At 44.6% G+C, this 9,075-nt stretch overlaps 1 protein-coding gene across 8 annotated transcripts in view; it reads left to right on the forward strand.

Moving 5' to 3' along the window:
- LOC147136900 (uncharacterized) overlaps positions 1-8,798 on the forward strand; it is a 29,365-nt gene extending 20,567 nt beyond the window's left edge. For 3 of the 8 annotated variants that reach the window (XM_086051580.1, XM_086051583.1, XM_086051582.1), the window contains 4 exons: positions 66-123; positions 2,773-3,153; positions 4,175-4,270; positions 4,672-8,798. In XM_086051580.1, coding sequence (XP_085907706.1) covers positions 66-123; positions 2,773-3,153; positions 4,175-4,270; positions 4,672-4,673 — 537 coding nt within the window. In that variant the 3' untranslated portion in view covers positions 4,674-8,798. Of the gene's footprint in view, positions 1-65; positions 124-220; positions 1,817-2,772; positions 3,154-4,174; positions 4,271-4,671 lie in introns of those variants that run through there. The other 5 variants (XR_015089555.1, XM_086051587.1, XM_086051584.1 and 2 more) reach the window with 5 other exon arrangements.
- Positions 8,799-9,075: the final 277 nt, after the last annotated feature.

A 9,075-nucleotide genomic window follows, 5' to 3' on the forward strand; every position in this document is an offset into this window, starting at 1 on the left:
TTTGTATTGTGCACCCCAATGATGAAAATTCCTCCTGCGCACCGACGACGCTGATGTTGAGCCAGAGAGCCGACGGCGAGAACGGAGCCCTGATCAAGACCACCCTCCAGGATGCCGTCATCGGTAAGCCTCAGCTTTTGCGCGTGCCTCGACCGACTGTCAGTTCAAACGTTGCAGCTTTGAAGGCCTTATTGTATATTTGCCGTTTGACTGTTTGCAGAAACAAGTAAAGGCCACTCGTGAAATGTATGTGTAAGTCATAAAAGACCCAACTAAGTACTAACGCAACTAAAACCTGTATGCTTTATTCTAAATTGTAAAGTGGAAGATTTGAATACGGATGAAACCCCGCTCAAGTATTTTTGCCGGGAAGTGAACTTGATATTGTCACCTCATTAGCACTTCCACAACGGATGTGAATAAACGATTGTGCCGCAGTTTGACCGAGGGTATTTTAATTGAGTTGAGGCCCCCATGTGTCAACACCGACTAAGTTATCCCGCAGACAATGTGACCTTTTAAGATTTGCCGTAATCGTGACAGGAGCCACTTTGGACCAATACGGACAGTCTGCATTGTGAAGGTAAAGCTGAGCCAAGTGTGTAAGTGTGTGAGTGGAAGCCCAGCATGTTTTCATGCTGCATGGCACCGCTGCCGGCATTGCCGTCCTCGTATGTTGACAGGGTGACCCCATTTTGGATCTAATTGTCTCAATTAGATCTCCGCCGATTGCTTATATGCTCATTTTTTGGTGTATGTAATGTTCCTTAAGTGTAGTCTGGTGACACATTTAGTGCACAGGTCTGTTTCATCCAGCGTCGCCAAGTGCTCGAATGCGTATCCGTTGGCTCTGCGTAAGCTTTTACCGTTTTGAATAGGGATGGGGAATTTGGATGCACGGTTGAGGTGGGCGACATTTGATACAAATACACCACATTACACGAAGCACATAGTACATAATAGTATTTATTCCGTTGACCAATATGAAAACCAAATACACAGTAAACCATTGCGGGTTCTGGGATCGCAGTTACCACTATTTAGCAGATTTTTTTTGTGCTGTTTATAACTCCATTTTTTTTTCTGTCTACCATCTATTTTAGGTGTAATTTGGCATTTAAATGGCAGCATACTATTTCGTTGGACACTGTAAATTTCAAAGTATTTCAAGTTGTGCCTGGTTTTTGATCAAATGTCAAATCCTCTTCAATCCTGCTTTGTATGCCGACAGAAAGCCACGACTGTAGGCTCGTTTTCTAATGTACATCTTTGGCCCTGATGGTTCATGTATATTGTCAGATGATAAGTTTGATACTTTAGGGAAAAAAACGGGATTTGTTTGCCATAAGCACCTGGAGGGATTGGTTACACTGTACAATATTCTTGTCTTATCTTTGCTCTTGTGTTTGTATTATTTTAAAAGTCTGTAGTCATGAAAAATAAGTGCCACGCGTGCTAGAAAAACATGCCAAGGGAGTATTTAGAGAGGCTATTTCTATATGGCAGATTTAGCTCATTGTAGGGGTGGTCTGGAATGTAAGCCCTGCGATGGAGGGGGCGGGGCTTACTGTATAATAGGAGCCATTTTAACCATACTCTTCATTAATGGCAACATTTAAAAAACACACAACATAACCAAACACTACACACTTGTTCGATTATATTGCAAATAAAATATGCACACGCAGTGTGTCTTTTAACGCCATCCCATGATGCATTTCATCATCACTGTGGTGGACGCATGCTGGTTGTTGAATGTCAAACACATTGTGACATGACGGCGGTGGTTCAAGTGGACTCACTGGAATTGGCGCTCTTTCTCTTTTTGTTTGTTGTTCGTTTTATATGTATATATAAATATATATATATATGTATATATATATATATATATATATATATATATATATATATATATATATATATATATATATATATATATATATATATATGTATGTATATGTATATATATACATATACGTATATATACACATATACGTGTATATATATCGATATATGTATATATACATATATATGTATATATATGTATATATGTATATGTATATATATGTGTATATGTATATATATATATATATATATATATATACATATATATATATATATATAATATATATATACATATATATATATAATATATATTTTGCAATTTGGTTCATTATTATTGACAATAATAATTGATTACTCAATTGTTAAATAATGCAAGTTAAATTTATGTCTCTTTCTAAAATGGTTTATTTTGCTAATCTTTTTTTAGTGTTTACAATAAATTCATTGAGCAATTATTTTTTACACATAAATAAAATGGTGTATGTTGCCAATTCTATTATGTTATTTACTAAAATAATTGCTAACCAATTATTTAAAATGAATGTTAGTTATGTAAAAATGTTCATTTTATTATTTTTAAAAAAGTTAATATATTGACAAGGAATACATTAATTACTCAAATATTTTTAAAAAATCGTATAAGTAAGTTATTCTGTATCATTAAATCAATGGACAAATTATTTGATGAGATGCTGAAATGCATTCTTTAAAAAAGGCAAATTTTTTGTGGTTCAAATTGAATGCAATGCACTCTTGTCGATGCAAATGTCGGGTGGGCCCGATGAAAGAACGGAGCGGGCCGCAAACTTTGGCCCCTCCCCCCCGTTCTCCAAAATGTTTTTCAGTGCCACTTCAGCCACAGTGGTGTCACCCCCAACCTCCCCTCCCCTGTGGCGCCCCCCGCCAACTGTTGTGCTTGTGCCCCAGGGTCCGGCTGCAAGATGCGAACGTTGGACAGTGGAATCGGGACCATCCCCCTCCCTGAGTCCTGCTCCTTCTTCTCCTCCATCCTGCACCTCCTTCCCAAGTCCTCGTCATCAACCCCCGAGCCCGAACCCGAGCCGCCCGTGGCTCGGGTGCCGGACCCCTCCGGCGAGGAGGCGTCCCCGTTACCCCGGTGGAGGATCCCCTCGGGTTTTCGGGACGATCTCGCCGGGGTGCCCCGTTCTCTGTCCGACGCCGCCCACATCCGGTCGCTGCCTTTCCCTAGCGTGGCTTTCCTCCGGCCCGTCCGACCCCAACCTCACCCCATTGTGACGTCCGCCCGTGTGTGTGATCCCCTGGATGCGGCCCAGAGACCCCCGCAAGGTAAACTAAACTAAAGTAAAGCAGAGCGGCCGGAGCTCGGAGGGCGGGAAGTAGGACGCTTGCTGTTTATTTGGACTGCGTGGCCAACTTTTGCCCATCAGAAGCTGGCAAGCGATCTCGTGGTTCCCGTCGTGTCCCATTTCCACGGGGGGAGGGAGTCATATGGGACCGTTTTGGAGGACATTTTTCCTTCGACGGTGCGACATGGAAGATTTCACTTGGCTCGATAAAGGTTGGGTAGAAGCGCACGAGTGAAAAGAGTTTTTGAAAAGGGGACCGAAAACCCAAGATGGCCAACGTCGCGGTTATAGTCGTGTATCGCTAGATCGCGGTTCACTTCTTGCGGGTTTCGCGCGGCGCCCATTTTGGTATTGGACAGTCCAGTGCAGTTAGCGGAAGCTTACTGGCTTCAACAACATTGTGTTTCGGACTGAGTGAGCAAGCGTCCCTTCGGCCGAGCTGCCGAGTCACGGGTGGAGCGACTGACTGCGGGGGTGGCATTATGTCAATGGGAACATTTGATCGGGCAAAACTGCTTTTGGTGCCGTTTCTTTCTTGAATCACAACCGTGGCTTTCCTGAAGAAGTCCTCGATCAGGAATGTCTGAAAGTTGAACTGTTGACTGAGAAGAAGGCGGAGCAGGCCAGGCAGCTGCTTTGCCTAGCAGGCAAATGGTGTTGCATCATTCAGTAGAACTGGGAAACAACTAAACAAAGGGGAGGGACGCCAGTGAATTTAGGTCAGGTAAAAAAAAATGTTTACTTTAAATGATAGGAGGCCCTGCTCTGAGTCTGATGGAAAGAATGTTCATTGTCTTGAATACGATTTCTCCAATCAGCAGCAGCAGCAGCAGCAGCAGCTCCGATTTTGCCGTTTCCCCCCTTAAGGTCGTTGTTTGCGTATTTGTTGCGCATTTCGTGTTGTCGCTTGGCGCGTTTCCACAGCGTCCGGCAAATTTTCTCTGATTGTTTTAGAAACAGAGCACATCTCCTCTTTTGCGTGCTTGTTTGTTTTTCCCCAGGTGGAATGGAAGCAAAGAGGCTGACCTATATCAAAACAAAGACAAGAACCCCTCCGAGCCAGCAGAAGGAGCAGACCAGGCTGCAGCTGGCCAACTGTAAGACGTCAAACTGGCCGCGCTCACACTCGCACACTCGCCACAACTTGCAAGCCGCAAGAAAGAAAGCGCAAGCGCACCGTCACGTTCCAAACACTGAGCTGACCATCCCTGGGCGCCGTTTGAGAGAATCAGCAAAAATGTCATCTGGATGCCATCAAATACGGCAACATTTGCACTCGCTACAACGGCTTGTCATGACCTTTTCCCGTCCCTAAAACCTGCAAATTGACAACGTGTGCAAGTAGAAAGAGAAAAAGATGAAAACTTGGTGGCACGGGGAGCCGGGATGATGAGCAAAATGGCGTCCAAATGGCCGAGTCCAGATTCTCCGAGCCATTCGCCGGTCATCCGGGGGAGTTTTTGCTTTTCACTTCCTCTTTCCTTTCTTTCCCTTTCAGAGCTTTTGACTCCCTTTGGCGATTGGAAACCGGGACGAGAGGAGCCAGACGCTCCCGCTTTGGAACCACAAAGTGGACTGCATGTGACACCCGCCGCCGCCGCCGCCGCCGCCTGCTTGCGGTTGCGCAAGTCCACACGCGCACGTCGTCCGGTTGAAAGGCAACGCAAGACTGGTTCCAATGCCCGGACGACTGCTCCGGTCAGTCGGGAAACATTTTGAAGATCCTCCAGCATTCCGGGAGACCAAGCGCACCGCATTACTCGCCCTCTGGCAACACCTTTGTCCAACAAAAAAAACAACGACGACGACGACTCCTCTTGTTTTCCGTCTAGTGAAGTTGTTTTTTTCTTTTTTTCCCGAACGAGCTCACAATTGCTCACGTGTATGGCGAATGCCACAAATGTTCAAACAATGTGAAAATGAAAGCTGCAAGCGGTGATGAGCGGGCCCTCCAAAATGTGATTTTGCGGCAGGAAACGGCGTTGGCTCAAAGCGTCGGAAACGTTGCGTTTCTGACGATAGCGCCGTCCGTCATTTGGACGAGTTCCACAGTAGACGTCGATCAAAACAGAAGTGCTTGGACCCAAAATGGTTGTGAAATGTTTGGCATGGGTACAGGAGACTTTTTGGGAGACGCATTTCGTGGCGATGGAGGAAACTGGTCCCGAGGCCCGCCATTCACCTCGAGCGGCCGCTTCGGCGCGACACGGCTGACTTCCAATTTGGGATTTTCGGATGCGTCCACCCAATTTCTTGTCGTTAAGCGAAACTGGTGGCAAGGGATGATTTTTTTTCCGAACTTTCAAACAAAATACAAGCCCTGGAACTCGTCCAACATGCCAAACCAAAATGGCCGACTTCCTGTTCAGTTTTGGGGACTTTTTTATTCGTGCCATCATGTCCACCCGATTTTGTGCTGATTGCTCTTTTGTTTTTCTGGTGTGAGATCCGGAAGTCGCCTTAATGGCTGACTCGACCCAGAATGTCGGACTTCCGGTTCCCTTTCGGGCACGGCTCCCTGAGACTTTTTTGTGCGTTCCGCAATTTTTTTCCTAGCTTTCTGAAAGCTGTCTTCTGAGGGTGGTCTTTGGGACCCTATGATAGACAGACTTGCAAGAAGTGTTATTGGGCTGAGCGCCATGGATGTGTCTCGTAGCAGGAAACAGCCGCCTGAAAAGGAACGCTAAATCGGCCATTTTGGTTTAAGGCAGACACACTTGGATGAATGTCGGGGCTTGTACTTGGTGAAGTCACCCAAACGAGTCCTCGTGGGATGCGGCAATCCGAGACGGATGGGCCACACTTTTTGGGTTTTTTTTTGCCTAAGCCATCTAACGTAAGTGGGAAATGATCATTTCAAGGATCCAGCGTCAAAAAGTGGCCGCTGCTTGTAGCTTTCATTCTTATGATATTCATTGCGTTATATTGTTCCCTTTAGCAAAAATACCAATTCGATGCGAAGAAGATCGAAGACGAACCTTAGACGGGAGCCGCCGATCACGTCAAGCAAGTCAAGCTCATCAAACTGCGCAGCGAGCTAGCCACGTCGCCGCTTTTTCCTGCGCTAGCTAGCGCCCCGCATGCCCTCTGCTGTTGCGGCAGAAAGCGGTCACGTTGCTCGCGAGCGCTTTCTTTTCCTTCCCACACGTGCAAGAAGATAGCACGTGAAAAGCGCTGCACGGTTTTGGACTGTCTTGGCTTCACGTTGAGCGCCAAGCGGGCCGTGCAAATGTGTGCTTTTGTCTTCTTCTTCTTCTTCTTCTTCTTCTTCTTGCTCTTCCACAGCGATGACGTCAGGACAAGCCGCCGAGTCTGCGCATGGAACCTTATCGTACTCGCTCAGGGAAAACGTGGTCATTGTCTCTGATCGAGGTTGTGGCTTTGACAAGACCACTTGTCCATGTGGTCAAACGCACGATTGGGACTTGGTGTCACTATTTACCTCATGTTGCTTTGTCATCTGTGCGCTTTGATCCGAAAGGAGAGCGCCGGCTGGCAAGCTAGCTGGCTGGCTGCTTCCTTTCTCACTTGATTACGTACGTACATCTTGTGTCATTTTTCGTGCCGTTTGGGTGTTTCTATTTCCATTCCTGTTCCTTCCTCGTGTTGCCTTTAAGCTACGAACAGTGCTTAACAAATCAAATGTATTTCGCTGGCGGTCACTTGCCAGTCGGCTCGCCGTGTTAAGGAAATACTCTTGATATTTCACATTCAAGAAATAAATATGTGCGTTGCATTTCTTTTCATAAAACAGTTTTTTAATGTCTTTATTTTTTTCCAAATTCATGGGTAATAATGATAGCAACTGAAGCCGGGCCCTCGCAAGACGCGTCCACTCCCGAGTCTGACTTTGTTCAAGTAGGCGGCCTGGAATTGGCCTCGCGTGGCTTCTTTGGAGCAAATTGATCCCTGCCACGCGTCCGCCGCACTTTTTTTGTGTGTCCTCTTATAATGGACATTTCCACCCAATCTCATGTTTGATTTGAGGAACTGGTGTCCAGGGCACAATTTTGCTCCAATTTTCAAACAAAGCCTGGAGTTCGCCCCAAAACGGCTGATTGATTCCAAAATGGCCGACCTCCTGTTCAATTTCCGGTCTTTTGTTTCAGACTTTTAACGTTTGCGTCCATCCTGTGATGATAGCGCAACTTTCCAGGGGCGCTACATAGTGATCCTTTTTTTTAGGGGGGGGGGGGTTGACCCCCTCGTGTCATGAGCAGTGTTTCTGTTGACTTTGTTTTGATTGGATTGATGGTTTTGTTTGATGTTTTGTGGTCTTTCCTTTTGTCCCTTTTTCCATGTCTGGTCTCCTCGTTAGGTTTCTGTTTGCACCTGTCCTCGTCAGCGCCGTGCCTTGTGTGGGCCAATCGGCTCCCTCCAGCGACTGGTATCTTGTCCAGGTGTTGCTGGTTGTCTCGTCACTTTGCTTCTATTTAGTCGCCTGCTATGGTTCATTTCGCTGTTGCTGTCGTGCGTTGTTGTAGTCGCTCATGTAGTTTCCTGTGCTTTTGATGACTTTATTGCTGCTTTGTTTATCCTTTCCTTGTTGTTGCTTTTACGTTGTTCATGTCGTGTTTTGATAATGCCCCTTGCCTCGTTTGTTTTGGAGGATTTTCTTTTGTAGTACCCCTACTTCTCTCCATTTGTGTCCACCTTTTGCCTCCACGTGACAAAAACACATTTTTTTTTTCACCGGTCTACACATGCTTGTAAAATTGGGAAGTTTTGGGGGCGGGGGCAGTCAGCATGAAAACCAGAGAGTTGGCTAAGGTTAAAAACAGCCATTTTCACAACTTTGCATGGGATGCTGCTGAGTGAGCTTTTGGGGGGTGCTCTTGTTCGGGATTGCTAAAATATAAAAAAAAAATATATATATATATATATATACACACCTGCTCACCAGGATTTGCGTCCCCGCAAAAAAATTGTGTTGCATTTTCAACAGTCGAGACCCCCGAGAAGTCAATTCATTTGTCTCAAAGTTCCATTGAACATGAAAAAGTAGCAGAAGAAAATAAATGCATCACTTTGTTAAGCACTGTCTGTTTGCAGAAAGTCAAGGCGCTCTCATTTGCATATCAATCCCCTCACTTATGAGCCATATGGATATTTTGGGGGAAAGCGTAGCATTAGACCTCTTATTTACCTCTTTATTCAAACTATGCTCACTTGCTATGTGCATGTTGATGGAGAAAAAAAAATTGCCGTGGCATTTGTACCCGTAGCAACACAAAAGGTCTTCTAAATGTGTGAGATGCTTTTTGATTGATCAGGGAAGCGACTGGCAACACTGACATACGGGTAGATTGCGCACGGCCTTGTTGTTGGAAGAAGAGAAAAAAAAAAGGCTCATTTTAAGGAGCATGCATATTGTATTTTTCTAACATGTATCCTTGTATTTATTACACACTGCACTGATTGGTGGACTTTTTCTTCAGTTTATTGCACATTTATTGTAATTGTACCCAATGTTGATGTTTTTTAATATATTAATCCGCTCATCAAAGTGATGTTATTTTGTGATTGTTTCCTTTGCAGTTAGCGCTTATGAAATTGGATATTGCTTTGTTTTATGTTGGCGGGGGGGAAAAAAAAATAATGAATAAAGTATTTCAGTACTTTTGACTTGAATTTTTTTTGCACCTTTCATTGCAATGGCAGAAATCCATCCACTCCAAGACTAATAAAATCCTGAAAAATGAAAATATGGCAAGAACAGTGAATATAGGACGGGACATTTGTCAACAAAGTTTCAAAAATGGATTAAAAAAACCAAAGCGATGGCTGTGAAGTAATAATAGTAAATGATTATTAAAATTATTGATGCCATTTGTGTACTAAAGTTAATGAATCGATCACGTCATTTGAATAAATCCTCCCAAAAAACGCACGGTGAGCTGGT

This window comes from Filicampus tigris, chromosome 14, assembly GCF_054856515.1.
Source record: "Filicampus tigris isolate MCC_2025a chromosome 14, RoL_Ftig_1.0, whole genome shotgun sequence".
NCBI classification, from domain to species: Eukaryota; Metazoa; Chordata; class Actinopteri; order Syngnathiformes; family Syngnathidae; genus Filicampus; species Filicampus tigris.